Genomic DNA, 26142 nt, shown 5'->3' on the forward strand with positions numbered 1-26142 from the left:
TGTGTCACTTATCATGGCACAGTGTGTACAATCTAAGAACTTGCAGAGCTCCAGCACAACCTTCTGTTGGATTACTGTGGCATTAATAGATGGAATAGCTGTTCAAGCATAACATTGTGATTCCCTGTAATGAGTATAGGCTAAGGGGGAGCTACTGCAGCAAGCCTTTCCCTCAGTGGCCATCATTTAACATGGCTTGAGGACCTGTCATCACACTGGCCGCCATGATGATCACATTGATATCAAGTTACAGCCAGTGCTCACAGGATGCAATCCTAAGTAAATGTGTGTGCACGTCTACGACTGATTTGTTAAGACCAAGGAGGCTTCAGAGGTAGAGATATCAAGTTACAACCAGTGCTCACATGATGCAGTCCTAAGTAATGTCCATGACTGATTTGTTGAGACCAAGGAGGCTTCAGAGGTAGTGCAAAGCGTAAATCAAACTTGCTGTAACTGATAAAACCAACATATCAAACAAACTGCAGGATTTATACACACGCACACGCTTTCATGCTCTTCCTTCTTCTTCTTCTGTGTTCGTGGGCTGAAACTCCCACGTACACTCGTGGTTTGTTTTTTTGCACGAGTGGAATTTTACGTGTATGACCGTTTTTTACCCCGCCATTTAGGCAGTCATACGCCGTTTTCGGAGGAAGCATGCTGGGTATTTTTCGTGTTTCTATAACCCACCGAACTCTGACATGGATTACAGGATCTTTTTCGTGCGCACTTGGTCTTGTGCTTGCGTGTACACACGGGGGTGTTCGGACACCGAGGAGAGTCTGCACACAAAGTTAACTCTGAGAAATAAATCTCTCGCCGAACGTGGGGACGAAGTCACGCTGACAGCGGCCAACAGGATACAAATCCAGCACGCTACCGACTGAGCTACATCCCCGCCCACATGCTCTTCCAATACTAGTCAAACACAAAAACACAACCACAAAGTCAGTTGGATATAAAATGCAATGTATTGACCAAGTGACTGCCATGACAAGGGAGAGAATTTGACAGACGGAGAGAGACAAGCAGGTCCAAGCAGTTCCAAGTTCCGCACAACAGTGCTTTCTGTGACCCCAGTTGACTGGTGCCAATGTCTGGAATCACGTCATAGAGAAACACTGGAACATGGCTCGACCCACATGCAACTGACCGACTGCGCTAGCTCCGTGTGCCTGTAAGCAGCGAGGGGCTCAATCCAGTGCTGCTCACTGGCACAATTAGGCCATACCCAACAGAACCAGAACCCCACATTTCATAACCAGCGAAAAGAGTGATGATGGTCCCATTCCATTCCAAAATAGAATATGGTTAATGATCAATTAATATTTGTTCCTTCGTCTCATCATTTTCATGCAAGATAAATTTTTCTTCATGCGTATAGACAGAAAAGATTAGATGTAAGCAGCTTGGTCAAGCAATGAACACATGAAAATGGTGGAATGAAATGCCTGCATACAAATGAAAATCAAACCGACACAGCCTGCCATTGTTAAAAAGTCGACACAAGTAATATTTCTGTCTCGGGAAGTTCAATAAAATTGCCAAGTCTCCTAGTGGCCACTTTAGTATTGCGGATGTGATGGTGGTACACAGAAATCCAGCGATCGATAGTAAAACATCACTTTGTAGTGAGGAAAGTTCCCAGGACGTGCAGTTAACCCCGTCATGCCGCCGCCCCCCGCTCTGCACAAACCAAGGGCTGAGACGTGAGAGAGCGAACTGCAGGGTGGATGGGAAGAGATTGCCACGTTCTGTGCCCACCCAGCCTTGCTCCAGGACTCCATTCACTGAGTGTTGCCGATGGTTACGACACCCAGTGTGCAGGCTGCTCACACAATTACTACGACACCATGGGCGTGTCAGCTACCACAGCTCTCCCTCCCGGTCCTTGGCAGGCACCTCGATCACCCGCGGCTTGTCAATGATGCGCGCCGTGCGACTGCCTCTCTCCACGATGCCGATGATCCATGACTGGTAGCCCTCTTGCTTCTCAATATCCTTGCAGAAGGCAGCGGCTTGTTCACGGGGCAAAGCGATGAGCAGACCACCTGAAAGTACAATCACAAGATTGCGTCACATATTCCCTGAAGACCTCAATAAAATCTGGAAAAAAAAAGGTAAAGTAGCGAGTCTTAAAATGGGGGGGTAAATTTACAGACGAGTCTGAGAAAACATTTTCGTTCCCACATGCTTCTTCTGTCCCATTCGCGGTCGGCAGCCCCGCGTACGCTCATCTCTCACATTTGACCGCTTCTCGTCTACAGTGTCGGTCGATATATTGTACCCCCGAAATAGCACTTCTTTGCATCTTCAATGCTTCCATCGTCCATTAGAATCCCAAACCGATGTCATATACGAGCTGATTTTGTGAAATAAAGCACATTTCTACTTCCGAAACCCATCGAACAGCCATTTCCGGCGCTCGATCGCCGACATGTTCAGCTTTGAGGGTAATTTACGGGCAAATATGAACCGCTCTTTGGCATTTTATGCATCGATCACAAATTAAGGCATCGCTGAACCTGTAGCTTACCTTAAGGGGAGGTGGGCCAGTGCACTACCTTTTTTTTAATTTTGAATGTTTTATTGTGTCTGAATGTTATTTTATGAAAGAAATGAACAAATGATGACAAAGAATAGTCACTTTTTGTATTTTCGGTTGCTAGTTTTTGTTTTACGCGACAAAAACAGTCAAAATACAGACAAAAGTGGAGTACAGGAGATACACGGATTTTCATCAGATGTGATTGTCACACTTCTAATTATTGTTTTATTTTATCCTTCTGGGTATGCTCTAGGGGATTACGAAGCAGATCTTGTTTATTATATTTATATTTGGAGTTAGGAACACTTCTTTGTTACAACTGTCAAACTTTAGGGTAACGCTTGCGAAATTATTTTTTGAAATAATCTGGATATGACTATAATAAAATTTCAGCAAAATCCCTTCGTAATCCCCCAGAATGTTATATTCTGCACAAACTACAAAAGAAAATATTGCTCTAGCTAAATTACAGCCAGAGAAATCGCGTAACCCAAGACGTAACCGTAGGCAAAATGGCTGAACTGAGAAAAACGACATTGAAGATTGAACACCACAGAAACACTATTGAAACAGACACACAAGGACAAAACTGTGTTATGAATGAACAGCTTAGTTTATTTGAATTGCAAACTACTTAGCCTTTAGCATGCCAGCAGAGAATTTATGCGTCCATCCCTTCTTTCCCTCTGTCAACCTGCATGGGGATACTGCCCCAGCGCTAAACGTGTATCAATGACCCGATTCTCGTTTGTATTTGCATGCGAGAATAACGGTATTTTTAACGGTAACTTACTTGAGCCAGAACGAGACTTATTTCCTTCCGTTATCTCGTCGATTTGTTGGTTTCCTCGAAGTTTTCTGCTTTTGTTTTTACATCGATACAGTACTTTGGTGCTTCGACAAGCAAGATGGAGGATGATGAGTTTGAAACTTTCGTTTGAGTTGTTTTTTGACAACAAATCGTACGTGGAATCTGAACGATTTACTGAGGAAGCTCTTCGCAATGAACTGTGTATCGCGGTGAAGAAAATGACACAGTTCGTCAAGACAGTGACGGAATTTACGAAAGTGCAGATTGATACAAACAGTTGCTGATCCAGTTTCGTTCGGGAAATGGCAGGCCCAGCAAACATTACCGATAATCTGACTGATGTTGGATACTTTCTCCTGTTTTTTTTTGTTTTTTTGCGTAGCAAATGCTCAACTTGCTTGTCGAGGAGATACTGCACAGAAACTGACTCAAATTCAGCGCAAAGCAAGCCAGTGCCGAGACGTAAAAAGTGTGCTGCATGGCGTGTTCGGAAATGGCGACCTGTGGATCTGCGTGGAGATCAAAGCTTTCCTCTTTATCGGAAACACCGACAGAATCCAAACTTTGGCCTAGTACCAGCGGAACTACTTGTTGTTGCTAACCGAACTAATAAAGACATTGTCCTCTTTCTTATTTCGAGCCATTGTTATCGTATCAAAGGTTGTTTCTCAAGGAAAAATTCGCTTTCGGTTGTCACCGATCGTTTGATGTGTAACCAGGATGTTGTAAAACCGAGTGAACTTCGGGTGTTCCCGTCATGGCCGAGAGTCTCTTCGGTAGTTTCCGTATGCAAAATTCGTAAGCTGAGCATGCGCACTCACAAAGTAAACTGGTTCCCGATTTCGGTTTATGAAACGAACCAATGGATGTCGAGTACCTTCCAAATAAGGACATTTCCGTTCGATTACGATTGCTGCCTTTGCAACGGACAAGTGGCGGAGGGAATGGAACATTCATCAAAACACTGATGTCATGTTATAGGTCAAGAGCTGCTGCGCAGTTTCGTATGTCGTGAATGCACTGTTTTGCTGAGGACAAAGCCGTAACTAGCCTTTGAAATGAGACATTTTTTGGCGGGGGAATATCGACTACAGAAGACAATCAATGCCACACATGTTCACATTTTGTCTTTATTGACAGATAAATAGGACACTTTTGACAAAAACACTGACACATATGGATGATAGGTACGTTATGGAAACATAATCTGCTAAAATACCCAAAACAGTGTTTTGAACGATTTGGTCAATTTTGCACTGGCCCACCTGCCCTTAAATCCCGACGTAAATCAAACAAATCCAAGAAAACTGACAAAACGTGCCTTCAATCGTGTCAGGCCCCGCGTACACCCTCTGTCCCGCTTATGACCGGTTATCCCCCGTGATGCACTGGAAATGTGTGTATACCTGAAGTCTCGGCGGAGTGTCCTTGCAGCAGACCAAACATGTTTCCACAGGCCTTGCTGATAGCGGCCATCTTGGCAATGATGGGCAGGTTGTGGATGACGAAACCGACCTCGTTCTTCTGGATCTTGGCCAGGTTGTTGGCGTGCCCCAGCAGGCCGTAGCCTGTCACGTCTGTCGCGCCGTGCGCGTTGTACTTGTGCATCAGGCGTGCCGCTGCAACACCACACCAACATCATTACAATCAGCGCCATCTGTGCAAACTGGCATTCTATTGGAATCGTACACTTTTTTTCCATACCATCCTATTGGAATTGTCCACTTTTCTTCATACAATCCTATTGCAATCATAAACTTTTCTTCATACCATTCTGCTGGAGGTATGAAGGAAGGTTATGATTACAATAGGATGGTGTGAAAATAGGTAATGATACCAAAAGGATGGTGGTAAGAAAAGTGTAGGATTCTCATAAAAAGAACTTAACCCCTTCACTGCCCACCCCGTGTGTAATACGTGGTCATTTTTGGTTTATCGTATGCCCATAACCGTGTCTCATACGTGGGATTTGTGTCGGCGAAATTTCAAACATTTCTGAAAACTAAATGGAAGGTAACCACTGTCCAAGTACTTGTAGGGGTTCTAAACACAGTTCTTTCCCATAGACCGTTTGGATAAGTTAGTTCCACGTGGGGAAAACTTTTTTATAAGTTTTTTCCGATCTATAAGATTCAAAATGGCGTCCGAAAGTCGGACATCAACTCGTAGACCTGTTTTCAAATGATACAGTGTTCTGGAAGCTCTACAAGAAGTGATTTATGGATTACCACACAGAAGAATACTGTTATGGGCTGTAATTTAATGTGAGTACCTGATGTTTGACACCAGTTTTAGCTGTGTTTGCTGCGGATTTGCTGCAGTGTGTGTGTAAAAGTTTGGAAACTGTAATTTTTGACAAAAATGGTCATTATATCGATTTTTACTATAACAATCACAAACAAAGTCCAATGGTCATGTTATCACATAATAGCCAAGGGTGTAAGCAAACCACATGCCAAAGATCTAAGAGATATCTCAATAAATGATTGAGCAGTGAACAGATTAGTGAACCAACTGAAGAAAGCGAAATTTGCCCTGGCGCACAGCAATACCAAAATGCTGTTATACGGTGGCAGTGAAGGGGTTAAGGACTCACAGAACCTTGTACTGTCCAAAAGCACTTGGCGTATCATGGTATTTAGTTTCATACTCTCACAATAAGCAAAGCCATGAGATAACACATCAGGTGTTTGCATGGAAAGAAGACAACATTTCTGACGTGCAGTCTGACATAAATCATGCCTATAACATGTGTAGCAATTATTTGACATAAATCATGCCTATAACATGTGTAGCAATTATTTGACATAAATCATGCCTATAACATGTGTAGCAATTATTTGACATAAATCATGCCTATAACATGTGTAGCAATTATTTGACATAAATCATGCCTATAACATGTGTAGCAATTATTTGACATAAATCATGCCTATAACATGTGTAGCAATTATTTGACATAAATCATGCCTATAACATGTGTAGCAATTATTTGACCAGGAATCTGTTGAGGCCCTACTTTGATACAGACACTAAAATAAGTGCTGCTGTAAAGTCGGTAAACCTGATCTCTCTACACGACTGCTGTAAAGTCGGTAAACCTGATCTCTCTACACGACTGCTGTAAAGTCGGTAAACCTGATCTCTCTACACGACTGCTGTAAAGTCGGTAAACCTGATCTCTCAACACGACTGCTGTAAAGTCGGTGAACCTGATCCCTCTACACGACTGCTGTAAAGTCGGTAAACCTGATCTCTCAACACGACTGCTGTAAAGTCGGTAAACCTGATCTCTCTACACGACTGCTGTAAAGTCGGTAAACCTGATCTCTCTACACGACTGCTGTAAAGTCGGTAAACCTGATCTCTCTACACGACTGCTGTAAAGTCGGTAAACCTGATCTCTCTACACGACTGCTGTAAAGTCGGTAAACCTGATCTCTCTACACGACTGCCCCAACCTTCCAGGACTTGTAACAGTACTCAAAAAGGTGTTCAACATTATAGGACACCAGGAGCTGTAGTGATGTTCTGTAACAAGCAGAAGATATACAATGTGCAGTAAAAAGCGTTGACAGCAACAACTGTTATAACTAGCTGCTCATCACATAACTGAAACTGGCACACAGACTTTAAAATGACTGACCAACGCAGTTGAGACGAGCCACATTAGATAACTGAAACTGGCACACAGACTTTAAAATGACTGCCCAACGCGGTTGAGACGAGCCTCATCACATAACGGAAACTGGCACACAGACTTTAAAATGACTGCCCAACGCGGTTGAGACGAGCCTCATTAGATAACTGAAACTGGCACACAGACTTTAAAATGACTGACCAACGCGGTTGAGACGAGCCATGGAGAACATGGCGCGCTGGTAGGCTTTGCGGACATCGTCTTCGCTGACCACAAGCTTGATGCGGTTCCAGCGTTCGGGTTGGTCCAGCCACTGGTAGGCATTGACCGCCACCTGCGTTCCTAGCGGCTTGGTCAGCACCAGAACGTCTCCCACTACAGCGTTCTCTGGCCTGCAAGCAACACAGCACACTTTGAACTTTTTCTCAGCTAAAGTGGAACCTACCTTTTAAGACATTTTTCTTTGTTGACTCACATGCGAAGCAAAAGTGAGTCTATGTACTCACCCGAGTCGTCCGTCCGTCCGTCCGGACGTCCGGAAAACTTTAACGTTGGATATTTCTTGGACACTATTCAGTCTATCAGTGCCAAATTTGGCAAGATGGTGTATGATGACAAGGCCCCAAAAAACATACATAGCATCTTGACCTTGCTTCAAGGTCAAGGTCGCAGGGGCCATGAATGTTGCCTAAAAAACAGCTATTTTTCACATTTTTCACATTTTCTCTGAAGTTTTTGAGATTCAATACCTCACCTATATATGATATATAGGGCAAAGTAAGCCCCATCTTTTGATACCAGTTTGGTTTACCTTGCTTCAAGGTCAAGGTCACAGGAGCTCTTCAAAGTTGGATTGTATACATATTTTGAAGTGACCTTGACCCTGTACTATGGAAGATAACTGTTTCAAACTTAAAAATTATGTGGGGCACATGTTATGCTTTCATCATGAGACACATTTGGTCACATATGATCAAGGTCAGGGTCACTTTGACCCTTATGAAATGTGACCAAAATAAGGTAGTGAACCACTAAAAGTGACCATATCTCATGGTAGAAAGAGCCAATAAGCACCATTGTACTTCCTATGTCTTGAATTAACAGCTTTGTGTTGCATGACCTTGGATGACCTTGACCTTGGGTCAAGGTCACATGTATTTTGGTAGGAAAAATGTGTAAAGCATGTGAGTCGTATGGGCTTTGCCCTTCTTGTTTAATTTTTATTTTAACAATGTCTGTACATTTACATAATTTTAAGACCACATCCCCCCCCCCCCTTTTTTTTTAAAACAACAATGTCTGTACATTTACATCCATTTCAAGACTCCTTCCCTTTCAAGCTGATTTTTGGAGGTCCTAAAAATGGGTTCCACTGTATGCCAGTTGTGCAACAATCACATTACACTGCTTAAATTATGCACACATACAAATCAAGCCAAACATCTTTCAGATTCTACTTTAAAAGTTGGGAACAAACTATCTCGTACACAAACAAAGCATTGAATCACAACCTGGCTTCTGCATTCACCAGTAAATTCTAACAGCTACCCCTCTGATAGTGGTCACTTTATATTGCCAAATGAGTCGGTGGCTAACCTCATTTAAACTGGTAGATTTGAGGGGGGGGGGGAGGGAAAGAGTGATGACAAAGAGACTTACAGAATGTACTCGTTGGGCTGACAGACTGTGGTGGCCACTCCGCCAATGGTCAGCCAGGGGTTGATGACGGTCTGACCGCCTGTCACCTGGGTCCCTGCCTCCTCTGCACAGTCCTGTCACCAAACACACCATGCAGGGCAAGCAATGTCACCAAACACACCATGCAGGGCAATCAATGTCACCAACAACTGCACTTGGTCCCTGGTGGTACAGCACTAACCCAAACTAATAGCACCCACCACTATAAGCTAATAGCTTGTTGTTGATCGTGAACATGCTTGCTATATACTAATTATTACACCCATAAATTGTTGAATATAACACTGTTGAAACCAACTAATAGCACCAATTCCACATGCACACTTTTTATCTGGCTGTACTTGGTCACACCCAACCGTCTCACTTCTAACTGCCAACATTTGAATGCAACATCACTCTGCAGTGTTGAAGGCTCCAAAAGACGGGTTCTTTTAAAATGGAAACCAAAAGCACAATTCTTGTAGGAATCCCGTTAGCCATATTTGAAAACTATCCACACCATCATAAATACTGATACATGGTGCAGACCTCTACAATGAATCGTAAAACTTTTCAAATGCATAAACTGCATAACATATTGACGTTGTCTTGGAATTTTGGCGCAACTCATTTTGGACAGCTTTTCAGCAGAAGGCCAAAACTGATTAATTTGATTATGAAATAGTGTTAAATTTGTACCTGGTATGGATAAAAAGATAAAAGAATGTTAAATTATGTTTTGTCCTTCGTATTTTAAAGAATATTTCTCATGGAAAAATATTTACTTATCTGGTTACTACTGTGTCCTCTTGTTGTTTTATGTTTACTTAGTCTAGAGCACAAAAACATCAAAATTGCCAAGAATCGAGTTACGCCAAAATTCCAGGACGACGACGACATACTTTATTTAAAAGTCCTGCCTGTTTGTGAAGCAGCTCTACTGACCTTGAACCCGCGCATGATGAGAGGCATGATGGTGTCACGCTCCTTTTCCGACATCTTGTTGCTAGCGGCAATCAGCATCAGCATGTTGTCGCAGTCCGTCACACCCATGGCGTACAGGTCACTCAACACGTTGGCACAGGCTATCTTGCCCTGAGAGTTTTCACCGTTAGCACAAGTCTCAACAGCCCTTACTTTTAGTCAAACAGGCTATCACTTCCAGCATAGAGCAAATTCCCCACTAGATTATTCTCACAATCATTATGTATTTTATTGCTTCCTCCTCACCTCGTGTAGTCATTATGTTGAGGCGACGCCGAACATTTTAATTGCGCACCTGAATCCATTCTCAGAGTTCCGTAAGCATAATCCAGTTTATATCCCTCACATTTTACACTGCATGCCGTTTCCTGTTCTAAAAATCAAAGCAGCAAAAAACAAAAAGAACAGAAAAAAAGACATGTTCAGTAAAAAAAAAAACAGGACTCCAATAACTAACCCCCCTTCCATCCTCAAACTTTGTGTTTGTAACATGTGCAAATATACCTTCCTTTAAACTCCTTCATTTTAGACCTTGGTGGTGTTGAAAGAGGAGTGCCACTATACCTGCATAAAGGGGTCGTCGACCAAGGGGTAGAAATAGTCCGTGGTTTGCACCAGGGAGAGTCCGCCGTGGCGCAGTGGTGTGATGGAACTATCCATTCCAATACCTGCACAGGTAACGTATCGCTCGTTATTAATGACCGGCAGGAGGGATGCATGGACACACGAGACCGACCCTCATTATAAACCATGATTCTGAATACATAATATGATCAGTCTCGATGATTTGAATTTGACACAAACTCTTTGAAAAATCATAAACAGGACCACCCCCCCCACCAATGACAAAAATGTTGATAAAAGTTTTTTATATTAACAGGTACACCAAAGTCAGTCAATCAGCTGTCCGCTGAGTGGAATTTCCCCAATTTTACCCTATCTTTCTCCTCTATTTTCTCTGTGTGTATGGCGATGGATGAAATAAAATTTATACTGGGTGAAAGTTTATTCTTTTGTCTTTTATTCTGTTCTATTCTTTATTAGTTTGATAGCTTAGAAATTGGGGAAATCGTAGTTTGAAAAAGTGATTTGTGTGCCGCAGCGAAGATGGCTCCCGCGGTTGGGCCGGTCAATTTTACGATGGGTAGGTTCACTTCTCTCCAAAGTGCATCGGGTGAGATCATCAAATCTAAAAATAACCACCAATGAATGAAAGAGGAGGTTGTGGGCCTCGTTTCTGTATAATTCATTGATCCATACTCGCGCGCTTTACAAGTAAAATATGTGAATGAAAACTACCAGGGCCTCACATCCATGAGAGGTAGCATAGGACAAATGTCCTGGCCAATGTAAAAGTGATAGGACATTTGTCCTGAACAAAAACAAATCAATAGGACATTTTTTTCCCTGTAACAAAACGTAAATATAATTACACTTGACTAGTTTCTTGGCACGAGGGTAGAAAAACAAAAATACTTTTTTGGGCAAAAAGTGAGCAGCTTTGACTGCCACAGCTGCCCCCTTTTCTTGTTTTGTCAGCTGTCGGGTTTCAACTATCTCCTTGTCTCTCTGGAGAGATGGCACTTGCACACTAACAGCATGGTCTTTGGTTTCTTGATGATCTGTAAGGGCCGATTTGCGAAAGTTCGAACAGCCAACGGTAAAAGTGTTGGACTTCCCTGTGTGCTGACATGAGGTGCAAAACATAAGTTTCCTCTCTGGGTCATGCGACACCCACGGGAATGATGTCGCCCAGCTTGAGACGAAGTTACATAAAATCGCATGTTTTGCAGTTTTTGAGAGATGATTTCATACATTTCCTGACATCAGGTCCCTTGCAAAAAAATTAGGCTTGTTGTATGTTTTCAGTAGAAGTAATAAAAGTGAAATTGACACAAATCATGCATTTGGTTGCTTTAGTGTTGTCCTTCAAAGTTGCCTAATTTGCTAATTTGTAAAGTGTCCTAAAAGCGCGCGCTAAAATTAAATGATTAACAAGAAGAGCAAACGCTCGATCGAGTCACTTTCGCAGTTCTGAATATTATATGAGGCATCAGATGGACAGGAAGAAATTGCTATTCACAACACAATGAGTCACGTTCACATAAAATTTGAGCCCGGTCACTTTTATAGTTTCCGAGAAAAGCCCAACGTTAAGTTGTGTGTTGCCGAACAGAAAAGGCTAGTTATCTCCCTTGTTTTTCTGATAACGTTCGTAAAAGGCTACAGATGTAAATACTTTGATGTAAAGAATAATCCTACAAAGTTTCAATCACATCCGATGAACTTTGTCAAAGATATAAAATGTCTAATTTTTCCTTTGACGCTGACCTGTGACCTTGAAAAAGGTCAAAGGTCAACGAAATCATCGTTAAAGTGTAGAGGTCATTGGAGGTCACGACTAAACAAAATATGAGCCCGATCGCTTTGATAGTTTCCGAGAAAAGTCCAACGTTAAGGTGGTGTCTACGGACGGCCGGCCGGCCGGCCGGACAGACTAACACTGACCGATTACATAGAGTCACTTTTTCTCAAGTGACTCAAAAAATCATAACTTTGGTTCTAATTGACATACACAAATGATTTTGGTACCATTGGAATCAGAATAAAAAGATCTATCAGAAAATACTAACTTTGAAAATAATATCCTAACTTCAAAAATCACTTTGGTGTACCTGATATTAATTATTATATATATATCCGGGTTATCTTACGAACCACCCCCCCCCCCCCCCCCCAATTTAAAACTAATATGCAGCAAGCCTTACTGCTTAGTTAGTGGAACTTTTTTTGACTCTACAAAAAAATTAAAAATGACAAAACTAGATTTAGCACTTCAAAAGAAAGGCTACTCTTTTCTGACAATAAGGGGACAACTCGCAAAAGTTCTGGCCAACAAGAAGCCACATCTGCTTGGGTAAAAAAAAAAGACTAATCCTACATATCAACCCTAATTAATTTGTTTGGTCATGTCATCAGAATTTTTTTTTTTTGTTGTCTATGAGGAGCTGAATAGCTGGCAAAATAGAGGGGAATAATTTCCTGAGTGCCAGGCGACAGTATTATGTTTCAAAACCAGCATTACAATCAGTAATCAAAAGGTCAGCAAGGGTCATAGGTCATGTCAGGGCTCCCAGACATGTCACGTGACGTCTCTTTACACGTGCCGGTCAAAGTGAACTCTCCGCCATTTTGAATAATTGGAGCTCGAAGGGGGTCTTTTGTTGCCGTGCGTTATTTCCTGCAAGGGGCGTTCTAAACTACCCAGTGCTCATCCTGAAAATTAAGGCAACTATCAAATCCAATCGTGGGAACTTTGAATGACTCACAACGAGTAATGATGTTCAGAGACACAATATTTTTTCTTGGAAACAAAACTTTTGGAAACGAGAAACAGCGGTTCATTTTAATATTTTTCATGAGTAAATTTCACTTCTTACCAATGCGAGGCACTTGTGCCATGTACTGGAATTGCGACTGTTCACCATCCTGAGCACTGCTGTCCTGTTGAAGCCCCTCAAGAAGTTTGAGCAGAACTTCTTGAGGGACTTTACACCCTCATCCCTTTAGGTCAGCAAATTTCGTGAGTCGGAAATTGGGATCCAACTCGTGTGCTGCAGGATCGAACGGACGTCGCATAGCCATCTCGCTTTCCACAGAGCTTGATCTTAGAAAAACCTGTTGAAAACCAAAATTCGGTTAAAGAACTACATTATGCATATACATTTACATCGTGTAATACGCAATTTAATGCAAATATCGATCATCATAATCGGCCCACTATCACCAGCTTACTTGAAAATGGCAACCTCCCTGATGAGTGCGTTGTTACCCGGATGTTGAGCATTCCCCAGCTCCGAAGAGGGAGAACTCATTTACACAAGACAATTAGTGTATTTATTTTCTTCAGCTTACAGAAATGTAATGAATTCTCATATATTTTTCTTTACTTCTAGCACCATAGTTTGAACATGCAAGTTGTTCTAAAACATTAAATCGCGCAGTTTTTATCGAATGCTTGCATTTTTGTCACAGGGAGTACTTATTGTTCGCTTCACTTCGTCTCATTTCGGCCACCAAGCCGACTCGTCCCCCAACAGGTGCTCGGGTGTTTGCTGACCTAGCAGGGTAGCAGCGCGGCACATGCGAGACACAGACCGATTGAGCGAGAGAGAGTGTGTGTGGGTTAAATTTTAGTTGGCTTCATAGCCATATTTGTAAATTCTCTTTTAAAAACAACTGAGTAGTGCCAGTTATAGCCTTCATGCCAACGTTCCATGCCGCTGAAATTAAAACGTCTAAAAGGACTCGGTTCAGAACCACAGGCGCTTGTGCAGTACTAAAAGTTATGTCTGCCGAACGATCAGCAGTTCTCTCTGCATCTTCGTTGTGACGAACAGTAACAGACGAAACGTGATTTAATGATTTCAAAATGTATTGTAAGATATATCATTACATGTAAGCATAATAATATTATAATGCCTATAGGAAAACAGATGGATCCGCTAAAAGAAAGCTCCCTTTATTTATATAAGAAAGCAAAACAAATGTCCCCGCCAAAGGTCTTCTTTGTTATGACTTACAAAAGCCCAGATAAAAACAAAAACAAAAAATCCTTGCTCATGACTTATGAGAAGCCTTGCCTGTAAGAAGGTTGATTTCTTATCCCATAGAAGAATTTAACTCAAATATATATATTAAAAAAAAAGTGCTCAGTTTTCAGAACCCAATTTTCTTATAAAGAGGCTGTCTTCAATCAATTTCCGAGTTCAGCCAACCAAAAGTATTTCCCCAAAACATACAATCCTTCCACACAAAAAAAGCAATTTTGAAGTCGTACTGGGTGTATCTCAGAATGTTTAGTAGGTACGTTGTCTTCTGCATTCCCAGGTTTAGTAGGTACAGGCGCATGATAACAAAACTGCTTGCGTTACATTGCGTGCGTCGCTTTCATTCGTTCACTCGATCAGACTTGTATGCTATTGTTCAGAATAGCTCAAACGGGTGCTTTTACTCTCCATTGACTGTTGGGGGGGGGGGGGGGGGGGGGGGGCGGGGATTCAGACTCCAGTCAGTGGATACTGTGCCCATCCCACTGCCTCAGTTGCAGTCGAAATGGCTGACAAAAAGAAGTGGGCATCGCTTTCCCTAAAGAGGAAAATAGACGTTTTCTGGAAATAACTGTCACTCAGTGTCAGGATTTTCAGCTGTCTGGTAGAGTTAAAGCCCCTTTGCCTCGGCCAAGTTTTTTAAAACGAGGCGGAGCTGTCCACACTTCCGATCGACTTTATTCTGTAATCGGGAAAAACAACTAACTCTGTCTCTCATGTGTACTGTATGTTTTGCAGTGTGTGCTACATATGATACCCTTTTCTTTCAAAAATCAGTGTAGCAAATATAAAGAAATTAAATTGGCAATCACTCATACATTCATGCTGAGGTTTTCTGACAAATTATGTCAAATATAATGCAATAACTGTGCTTTACTTTTAGACTGCTAGGTATAACAAAGTGACTGGTTTTGGTGAAAGTCAGGCCTCTAATTGAAGTTATAAGGTGATCACTGCGTGTAAGACATAGGCCTAAACATGTGATCTGTGAAACAAATAAACATCTTAAGATGTAAAATTAATTACTTTAACAAAAATGTCAACTTCACTCACTTACTTAGGTCTTAGATTTTGTCCGATCGCTGAATTTGTCAGAATTTTACATGTAGGGCACAATCATTTAGAGTAATTAAAACTTTTAGTCAATACTTAACTGTTTGTAACAAACCTGGAATAAAAATGTGGGTAAATGTTTAGGTCCACATCATTGATTGGCACTTCGTATTACATGTGAACCAGAACATAATATTTATGGTTTTCATCAGCAGAAACATACCTCACACACAGAAAGCTGTCACTGCGTGCTAGAAGATGACGGGAGACTCAGAGAAGCATAGCTACCTGCGACAGGTGGACAAATCGCCCGCTCCATACTTCTACATCAAAACTTCACTGTGAGTTCACCTGCAAGCTAAATGCAGCTGCACTGGCAGAAAATGTCAGTCTGTGGTTAAAATTAAAGTGGAATCCCCCCTTTAAAAGCCCTGTGGTATGGTTATGGAGAGAGTGTCATGCCTTGTGACATGGCCAAACTTCTTGGGGGCCCACGAAGCTCTTGACCAGGCTTCGAACGTAGTCGTTGGTCTTGTGCTCTGTGTATGGTATTCGGAGCAGTTTCCTCAGGCTCTTGGTCTTGAATGCCTGGATTCTACAATCTTCATCGGCCAGCAGTGTCCAAGTCTCGCAGCCGTAAAGTAGGATGGAGATAGTGCTTATACATGCATGTATAGTATTTAAGGCCAGCTTCCAAGGTGAAAAATGACAAAAAACGTGTTCAAATCTTACTGCCATAGCATTTCAGAAACACTGCTGATCTTTCCCATTTTTTGCTCATATATTCTTCAAGTGTGTCTGAGCGCTCGACATAATTCAGTTAAGTGTAATAGAAAGTTTTGATATCTAAAAAAAAAAAAATATTAAATATAAAAAAACACCATGACGAAAATGTATGATAATCATTTCCCAAATAACTCTTAATGCAAGACAGATACAGACATGAAATTTTACACACTTACCACAATTTGAGCACTAAACAGTGTGCTATTTTGACAAGAGTGTATTTTGCAGAATTTTTTTTTAATATTCTGAAATTATGACTTTTATGTGACTCTCATAGGGATGTTTACATGTGCTCTAATGTTCCAATAAAATAGCAAAATGTGCCTTTGTTATCAATCATGCAGCACACAAAATTTTATTTGATTTCATTAAATAGTTTTTGAGATGTGTGGGAAATAGTGACGGTATGTGTGTAAAACGCGTTTTTGAGAAAAACGAGTTTGAAGTTTAAGATAACTTCAATATGACTGTTGTGCATGAGTCAGATGAGAATGCCTTTTTTTTGGTTCCAATATACACTTTGGGGCCAAAGAAATGCTCACCTTATGGGCCCCAGCAAGGTAAAATTCATCCCGATTCTCATTTTGTCCTGCATTTTGTCATATGCGCGGATCTTCCTGGCAAACTTTGCGGCGTCAGATGCTTGAATCTGTGCTCCTCTGACACGATTTCTGTCAATTTGCTGGAAACTCAGTCTTGTCCATTTGCCTACATCCAGTCCAAGTTTTTCAAACACAGCAAAGCGTCCACATTCTCCATCATTGAAAACAATGGTGGCATCATCTACAGCCAGTCGAATCCTCTTCTTGCCGACAAAGATGGTCTTGGGGCACCGCTGCCATATCACATTGTGAAATGACTCATTTGTATTTTGTGAGCCACCATGTAGACACTTTCTGAGCACAGAATCCTGTGACAGAGTTGTAGACACTTTCTAAGCAGAGAATCCTGTGACAGAGTTTCAAACACTGGTTGGATGGCATCAGTCACATAATCAGGAAGAGCATTCTTGTCTGGGTCTCCTTTGCCTGTTTCTTCAGTCGCCTGTGACGCCACATAGCCCAGATATCCTGCCTCATCTGGTTAATGTTTCCAACATTGTTCCCTATAGCAGCTCCATAGTGACCCTGCATGTTCAAAATTGCCTTTTTAGTCAACCCCCCCCCCCCCCCCCCCCCCCTTTCACTATTTAGCCATTGCCTGTTCTCATTTACAGTCTGGGCAGAGAAAAGAAAAAAACAAACTGTACCAACAGTTTACAATCAATCAAACGAAATCCAGTCAGATCACTGTCATTGTCAAACTCCATTTCTTCTTCTTCTTCTTCTTCTTTCAATTTTGACTCGGACGCAGTCAACTTAGGCTTGCTTTCCTCAGCCGAGCCCGAAGGCTCAGACGAGGTGGAGGGGGTAGCGTGCACATCGCCACCTTCAGCTTCGCTGTCACTGCTTCTCGCTGCCGATGTGGGCTCAGTTTGCTGCTGATAAGTCCCTCTTCTGCCAGTCGGGTTCCCAGTCCGACTCTTCTTCTTGTAGGTCTTCTTTTCTTCGCCATTCTGGTGTTTACAAATTGTTTTCCCTTCGAAACACGTGTTTTGTTTACAGTTGCTGTGAACGGAAGTGAAAAAACAAAACATGGCACAGCAGAAAGGCTTTGCCAAGCACGGTTTGAAAGCTGCTCTCTGATTGGCTGAAACCAGACCCCTCTGTTCTTTGGCATGCTTAACATCGACCAATGAAAATACGTCTTTCTAACGAGTTCGGCTGTCAAATCAAGCTTGTAGATTTGGTTTCGCTGAGCACAGTGGTCTTTGAATGAATCGTCTGCTACATTCCAAACCGAAGAAATGTACTTTCAAAGTTTATGAATATTTAATGAGCTGCCACAAGGCATTTTTTGACACACCCCTGATGCACATTTAATTAAAATAAAAATATTTAGGTTGTTTTTTGCCCCAAAACTATCGCATAGCGTGATAGTTGAGTGGTTTATGTACTTAACACAGCAAACAACCCAAATAACCAAAAATGTTAAAAAAATCTTATTTTCACCTTGGAAGCTGGCCTTAACAGTGATTGATCATTCCATGTGAACAAATGTTAGCAAGTTCTGTGGATTCTGAACCTTTCGTTCCTTGTTGCTGACTTTCACCATTGAGTTTTGAGTCTTAGCTTTTAATTGATAAAATAATATAATTACTTAATATTATTAATGTGTGTGTTTCAGAGAGTATGAAGGCAGAGGTTTGGAGACGGACTCGCTGCAGTTGAAGCATGTCATCATGCAGTCAATGACAGAGGTCTTTGGTCAGGTGAGATTGCATGACTCATTGAAACAATAGGTTGACTTTGATGGTAGCTTTATGCACATAAGGAGAGGGTAAGAGCAGTCATATGAATGGCAACAAACAGCAACGCTTAACAAGAACTGTTGTGACAGTATTCACAGCTTTTGTCAAGTGTACAATGTTTGGAATGGTAGTTTTGTAAGCAGTGATGTAAACTTTAGAACTTACGAAGTTGTGTGGTTTTGTACTACGTTGCAAGCCCCTGGAGCAAATTTTTGATTAGTGCTTTTGTGAACAAGAAACAATTGACAAGTGGCTCTATCCCATCTCCCCCCTTTCCCCGTCGCGATATAACCTTCGTGGTTGAAAACGATGTTAAACACCAAATAAATAAAGAAAGAAAGTTGTGTGGTTACTGATCAAGATTTTAAACAAGAAGTCAGCAGGGATATCTATATGCACATACAGCTCCAAACTTTCTCTCAAGCTTTGCACGCAGTGAAGATAGCATAACGATTAACTTTACACCTTTTATCTTGTGTTGATGATATAATTGGTGAGTTTCTGTCATTCTTTTAACCTTGTGCAAACTTTTGTGTGACAGAATTGTGCATGCATGTGTACAGTTTGTGTGGGAGAGACCTACACAGTTTGTGTGGGGGAGACCTTCATAGTTTGTGTGGGGGAGACCTACATAGTTTGTGTGGGGGAGACCTACACAGTTTGTGTGGGGGAGACCTACCTAGTTTGTGTGGGGGAGACCTACATAGTTTGTGTGGGGAGACCTACATAGTTTGTGTGGGGGAGACCTACACAGTTTGTGTGGTGGAGACCTACATAGTTTGTGTGGGGGAGACCTACATAGTTTGCGTGGGGGAGACCTACATAGTTTGCGTGGGGGAGACCTACATAGTTTGTGTGGGGGAGACCTACATAGTTTGTGTGGGGGAGACCTACACAGACCTGTTTAGAGGGCCCCAAAGGGGGGGTATCATCACGATCACGGGAAGGGAAATTTTAGCTTTCACGATCACAGTTACCTTGATTTTTGTTTTCACGATCACGAACACCAGTGGCAAATCACGGTCACGGTAAAAGTTGCAGGTACAAAAACCACGTGTCAAAGTAAACACAACCACACAGTTATTCGCTCCTGGATCTATTGTTTATTCAACACAAAGTGACAACTGTTGCACTTTTTTATTAATTTTTTTGAATTCTCTTTCATTCACACATGACATTGTATAGAAATACATATCATGATTTGTAATCGGTAACAAGAATGTTGTTTTCATTGTTTTTTCTCTCGCTCTCTCTCTCTCATACAGACACTCACAGGAATATACACTCCAGGGGCGGAGCAGTTAAGCCAGAGGGGGGGGGGGGGGGGGGGGTTACAAACTGGTGTCCAGGGGTAGACCTTGTGGGGTACATGGGCAAGGCCCCCCAGAAGCTGAAGAGTTTTGCTATTTTATGAACAATTTATGGCTTATCCTTGATTTTAAACGGCATGATCAACTGGTGTCAGCAGCCACTCATTATTTCTTTTAAAGTTAGTATTAATTTGTTTATTTTTTTACAGCCGTGGGGGGGGGGGGGGGTCCGGAACCCCTGTAATCCCCCCCCCCCTAATCCGCCCCTGCACTCATACACATTCAACTCCCACACCCTCACTCACACACATGAATATATACTTGCACAATTTCACATTTCCAGAGCTAAATCTTTTAAACCCATTTTCTCAAAAACTATTGGGTGGATTGAATTAAAGTACATGTATGTGTGATGGTAGAGTCTATGATAACAAAATCCCCAACGAACATGACTTTGATCGACTTTGACATGATGAGGATCAAGTGACCCAAACTGGCACGTCTCCACGCCATAGTTCCTGAATTTAACCCATTGTTGATAAGTTTACAGGCGCTAAAATAAATCCAAGCTTAATGCAAAGAAGCGACAATTAGAATCTATGCCAAGCGTGTCCACGTTGCTGGGATGAAAAACAGATTTCTAGTTTTGGCTACACGCAGACTCGATCAGACTCGAGGCAGTCGAGGTCACACTGAGCGAGTGACAGCCGGACGTGGCAATGTCAACAATGTCAATGATCTCAATCAAACTCAAAGATCTTGAACAAATTTCAAGATCTTCGCCTACATTCAGAACAGTCATAGAGCAACATAGACAGGGCCGGACTAGGGGGGGGGGGGGGGGGGGGGTTACAGGGGTTGCGCAACCCCCCCCCCCCCCCCTGGCTTAAGCATGTACCTCCCAACGCTTTTTTTGTGGGGGAGGGAGGGAGGGGAGGGGGGGGGGGGTGGGGTTGCATCTGAATCATCATAAAATCCGAGGAGAAATCGCACCTCTCACCCCCTTTCGAAAGACATTTTTCTTCAACGATTTTTGTGATGAAAAGTATGAGTCCTTACAATCTCAATTCTTCTTCATTGCCTATACAGCTTGCTGTCGAATTTACCTTATTCGTTCAAGGGGAGGCTTCCTTTCCCTCCAGAAACATCAAAAAACGTTCAGCTTCAAGGGGGCTTTGCACTCTTGCAACCCCCCATCTGTAACCCCCCCCCCCCCTCCTAGTACTTACCTAGTCCGGCCCTGAATAGATCAACATACCTTGACATTTCGTCTTCGGAAAGACGGACCCGTAGCCTGACCTTTCCATCAAGGAAGGCATTCTCGCCGCCTGCTTTGGTCTGGCTTGAATCCACAAAATATAACAGAAGTTCGATGACAGTACCGCTGCACGCCATTTTTGATCTTCGAATTCCAATTTGACTGAATGCACTCAAAACTTTAGCACGAAGCCCTTCCATTGGATGAAGTCTGGCAGACTTTTGCAATTCGCCTTCTGATTGGATCTCTTTTTTGGTGTGATTGGTTCTCTTAGAGGGAAGAAATCGCTGTCAAAATCATATTTCTGAATGTGTTGTTGCTTCCCTTCAATCGGGATTGGCACCTTGACGAAGAGAGGATCATAGAGTGATACAGCTGTGAAAAATGTACGTTGAAAATAAAATGCTTTGCAATAATGCCCATCACGATCACGAAAACAAATGACGATCACGATCACGAGACTTGATTTTTTTTGTCATCACGGATCACGGGCAAAGTCCCATCACGATCACAGAAATGGAAATTTCGGCAATCACGGTCACAGAAAGGTAAAAAAACGCCAATCACGATCACGATTTTAAACCCTTTGGGGCCCTCTGTTTACCCTTACGATTTTGGCGTAATTTATTACGATTTTCTGAAAAAAATACGCCATTCCGCTATCCGTGTCAAGACTACGATTTTCATAAATAAAAAAAATGTTAAAAAAAAAAAAAAAAAATTTTTTTTTTATCAATTCACATGTTTGGCATTGTTTTTTTTTACAATGGCAAAATGGGGTGAAAAAACACAGGACTGACCAGAGATCATGTCTGTCTGATGAGACGCAGGAGAGTCTTATTCTAGTGGTGAAGTCTCGCCCTGACTCATTCGGCAAGCGCAAGTACAGTAGAGAAGCACTTGACACCCTGAAAAAGGCCTACTACGAGCAAAAGAAAAAGAATCAGTGATGCATGTGCTTTTGATGTGATCTTCTTTGAAATTATGATGACTGCAAAAACTGACTGATGTGTTTTGTTTGTGAATGATGGATATATGTGCATGATTGCGTTTCGCAGACACAGTTGTCATGTGCGTTGTAATTGGCGACGAATGCTGGATGATTACTATTTTTGTGCCAGGATTACTATTTTTGGGGCTGAGCATTACTCCAAAACACTTATGGGGGTAAACAGGTCTGCCCACACAGTTTGTGTGGGGGAGACCTACATAGTTTGTGTGGGGGAGACCTACACAGTTTGTGTGGGGGAGACCTACACAGTTTGTGTGGGGGAGACCTACACAGTTTGTTTCTGGGGAGACCTACACAGTTTGTGTGGGGGAGACCTACACAGTTTGCGTGTGGGAGACCTACACAGTTTGTGTGGGGGAGACCTACATAGTTTGTGTGGGGGAGACCTACATAGTTTGTGTGGGGGAGACCTACATAGTTTGCGTGGGGGAGACCTACACAGTTTGTGTGGGGGAGACCTACATAGTTTGTGTGGGGGAGACCTACATAGTTTGTGTGGGGGAGACCTATATAGTTTGTTCATTGTGTGACTTCCATGATTGCCAGGTCGGTGCCAGTGACACGGTTGATGTCCTCAAGTTGTCTGCATCAGGAGAGGCGCTGCTGCGAGTTCCATCAAGGTAAGCTTCTGTCAAAAATATGTGCACTCACTTCAAATACAATTGACGTTTCCAGGAAATAATCTGTTAGGATTTTCAGCGGTCTGGAAGAGTAAGAGCCCCTTTACCTTGGACAAGCTTTTCACAACATCCGGAGCATGCTCCACGCTTCCGATCGGATTTACTCCTGCGATCGGGATAAACAACTAACTCTGATGTGTATGTTATGCAATGTGCGCTAGATATGATGAAATACTGCTGAAAATCCTGAAAGAGTTCTTTTCGAAAATCGTCTATTGTATTAGGCCAAAATGAAAAATATGTCTGTTTCCGGTAACATCGCCCAAAAAAATAGGGTCGGTCGGTCGTTTTTGTATTTTTAAAAAAAATTTTTTATAAACCTTTTTCTTACGTTTTGTAAACGTCTTTTTACGTGGTTTTTTTTCCCCGGCGTCATTGGCCGCCAGGTTTTTTCGCGTGACGACGGAAACGGGAGGTAAGTCTCTTCGATTGTGAAGTCCCATCGGCCGATCACCTCCGTTTTTTTTTGTTTTGTTTTTTTGTGTGTGTGTGCGAAAAGCGAAAAAAAACTTTAGGCTCGGCGCTTAAAAATAGGGTCGGTCGGGTTACCGGCAACAGACATATTTTTCTTTTTGGCCTTACAGTACTGTCAATGACATTTCATGGTTCTGAAGTCATACTCATTCTTACAACATTAATTGCCAGCTATTAGTTATTTCTGAAAGGGTTTGTTGAGGATTAAAAGGAATTCAATCAGTGGTAAGTGTGTAGATTGTTTTAGTTTTTTTTTTACTGTGTCTCGAAAATGTTTGGACTTTGGCTTAGAACTTAGACATGTACCAAACCCTTCAGCTGTACTTCTGTCATTTACCCTTGGAATGTAAGTGCTGTTAAGGGAAAAGTAAAGAAACTGAAATAATGTGTAATCTCTAATGACAGCTCATGAACTAACTTCACAACTTCCAGGCATAAAGAAAATTACGCATTTGATGCACATAAAATAATTGTGACTATTTTTTTTATGCCAAAGTTTCTTTTCCAGGAGTTTTGTCAAACTGTGGGGAGCGCTGACTTTGTTTGGCAAGTACAATGGTCTTCCCTGTGTCTTCAGGGTACAGCAGGTAAGCACGCATAATTTCCCCTTGTTGTTTAATACAGGGATCACGCTAGCTATTAAAAAACAACGCGTAAGGCATACGCTTCGACATACAGTATGTCATGTTTAAGAAAATAGGTTATTTAGGAACTACATGTACGTTTGCATGCTTCGGGGAGACAAGCGTGACCTATCTCAGTCCTCTGGTTCTGGCTAGCCAAGCTTTACTACTTGTAGCCCTGTGGTGACTGGTTTTCAGTGTTTATCCTCAAGTTTCAGGCTGACATATCGACTAAATGTTTTGATATTGCTTCAAGTGGCTCGTTTCATTATGTGCAGGTGTCAAGCAGTTTAATGAGCTTGTCGTGCAACAGTCGCACCTGGGATATACCTGCAATGTCCTGACCTAAACGACTTCAGGTGATTTTGCTGTGACAGTCGTACCTTGAATATCCCTGATGTGCCTTGACCCAACGTCACCAGGTGATATATCCCCCGAAATCGGCGTATGCTGCCTAAATGGCGGGGTAAAAACGGTCATACACGTAAAAATCCACTCGTGCTAAAAACATGAGTGAACGTGGGAGTCTAAGCCCATGAACGAAGAAAGAAAGAAACCAGGTGATATTTCTGCAAGTGGCACCGCCAGCAAGTGAACCACACCCTAACAGCGTCAGTGGATTGTGCAACAACGCTCGTCCCACCCACATGCGACCTGAACCCAGCAATACCAGGTGGTTTTTCTGCAAGGGTGGCAGTGCCAATACCAGGAGTTTAGTGATGTCAGGTGATGGAGGAAGATTCTGATCTTGCATGAGCTGTGGCTTAGAAGCGGCACAGTCCGTCTGTCTCGCTGACATGATTACAGAGACATGGTCACTTCAGAACTGTTCAGTTGTGGGAATGTTGGACTTGTGGGTACAACAGAGGAACCCCCCCTTGTAAGACCCTATTAACAAATTTGAGAAAATGAGGCCTTTAAAAGGAGGAAGTCTTGAAGTGGGGGTAAATTAACACTAACAGAGGTTGTGAACAGAAAGTCTGAGAAAACAAAGTCTTAAAAGGGAGGGAGTATTAAATTGGAGGGGGGGGGGGGGGGTCTTAAAATGGGGGTTCCACTGTACTAGCTTCATTGCTGATTGCGATGGAGGAAAGTGAGCATGTTATGTCTTTTCGACACTGGACTCACAAATTGACCAAAACATGACCAGCAATCTCAAAGTGTAAAACGTTATCCTGTGTGTGTAACTGCAAGTGATGAGTTTGTGGGGGGGGGGGGGGGGGGGGGGTCACAGGCGTTATAACTTGTGTAAGACCACTTAGCACATTGATGTGAAGTATTGTATCCATTAGAACTTCCTAGCTGGGACAAATCTTCAACTGCTGACATAGAATGACCAATGCCCTGTTCAAATGGGGGCGCAATTTTCAACTACCTTACTTCATACAAAAATGGCTTGAAAGTTAGTTGTAAAATGGCCATGTAAACAGCTCAAAAAGGTGAGCACCTGTCTCCAGGAGACCAAGCTGTGTTAAGTAGAAGACCACGGAGCTAAAGTTAGCATCACCAGCACAAGAAACTTGAGCTACATCTGCCGCTCGCCGATCTTGGCCATTAAAGGCATATGTACGCGCTCCCGTGTTTACAAAGTGTAGTTTGCCCATAATCGATGTCAAACGCACCATAAGACCATATAATGCCGATATGTCACCATGCGCGGACCATAATACATGCATTACAGCTTGTTCTAGCCTCTGAAAAAGTGAGGATGTCAACAAAGCCGCGGTGTTAGCTCCCTTGCATCAACGTTACATGTGTTGCCAAATCTATAAATAGGACGATCCAGATCAAAATGAAAATTAACGTATCTCAACATTGAAGGGGTCCTAGACCACAATATTTTGCAGGGAACTTAATTTAGCATGTCTCCAGCTGTTGGTAAAGCAATTAGCGTGTATAGTCATCGAGTACATATGGCTTTAAGTAAAGCCTCCTTGTATCAATATGTGTGCTTGGTAATTATGCTGTTTGAAGTTCTTTGATTGTATATAATGTTATTGTTTATTACGACAGTAATTCTTCATCTTTGTTGTTACTGGAGTGTCTAAGGGGTGGATGTTTTGTAAACTAAGGCCAAAAAAAAAAAATGCTTTGGTTACGGTTTCCCGACCGACCCTAACTTTTTGGGCCGACCCTAAACTTTTTTTTTGGTCCTAAAGCTAAAAATAAAATGAACCAAACACATACATACACAAACAAGTCGCGTAAGGCGAAAATACAATATTTAGTCAAGTAGCTGTGGAACTCACAGAATGAAAGTGAACGCAATGTAATTTTTCAGCAAGACCGTATACTCGTAGCATCGTCAGTCCACCGCTCATGG

The 26142-nt window shown here is 42.2% G+C and overlaps 2 protein-coding genes across 6 annotated transcripts; one reads left to right on the plus strand and one right to left on the minus strand.

Annotated features, from left to right (window-relative positions):
• Window positions 1-955: 955 nt before the first annotated feature.
• On the minus strand, window positions 956-13553 carry LOC138965286 (inactive selenide, water dikinase-like protein). Its single transcript, XM_070337416.1, has 8 exons — window positions 13459-13553; window positions 13104-13341; window positions 10228-10331; window positions 9625-9774; window positions 8662-8774; window positions 7204-7394; window positions 4769-4981; window positions 956-2054 (listed from the first exon to the last, which is right to left on the minus strand). Exons 2-8 carry the CDS (start codon window positions 13306-13308, stop codon window positions 1870-1872), a joined length of 1161 nt encoding a protein of 386 aa, XP_070193517.1. The 5' UTR covers window positions 13309-13341; window positions 13459-13553; the 3' UTR covers window positions 956-1869.
• Window positions 13554-13710: 157 nt separating this feature from the next.
• LOC138965287 (ribonuclease P protein subunit p14-like) lies at window positions 13711-26142 on the plus strand. Of its 5 annotated transcripts, none has more exons than XR_011455392.1 (7): window positions 13711-13844; window positions 15542-15667; window positions 18339-18423; window positions 22589-22662; window positions 23705-23783; window positions 24098-24241; window positions 24380-26138. XR_011455392.1 is itself a non-coding variant. In XM_070337418.1 (6 exons), the coding sequence occupies exons 2-6, from the start codon at window positions 15585-15587 to the stop codon at window positions 24161-24163; spliced, it is 387 nt and encodes a 128-aa protein (XP_070193519.1). In that variant the 5' UTR covers window positions 13713-13844; window positions 15539-15584; the 3' UTR covers window positions 24164-26142. The 5 variants fall into 5 exon arrangements, 1 of the variants encoding a protein (XP_070193519.1); XR_011455391.1 differs by having other exon boundaries at window positions 13713-13844; window positions 15539-15667; XR_011455394.1 differs by having other exon boundaries at window positions 13714-13838; window positions 15539-15667.

This window comes from Littorina saxatilis, linkage group LG4 (genome assembly GCF_037325665.1).
Source record: "Littorina saxatilis isolate snail1 linkage group LG4, US_GU_Lsax_2.0, whole genome shotgun sequence".
NCBI classification, from domain to species: domain Eukaryota; kingdom Metazoa; phylum Mollusca; class Gastropoda; order Littorinimorpha; family Littorinidae; genus Littorina; species Littorina saxatilis.

Bases quoted from the DNA above. Each gene is read 5' to 3' on its own strand.
- LOC138965287 (XM_070337418.1), top strand. From the start codon at position 15,585: ATGACGGGAGACTCAGAGAAGCATAGCTACCTGCGACAGGTGGACAAA. The intron at 18,424-22,588 runs GTGAGATTGCAT...CATGATTGCCAG, and splicing joins TGACAGAGGTCTTTGGTCAG to GTCGGTGCCAGTGACACGGT. The intron at 23,784-24,097 runs GTAAGCACGCAT...CATTATGTGCAG, and splicing joins GTGTCTTCAGGGTACAGCAG to GTGTCAAGCAGTTTAATGAG.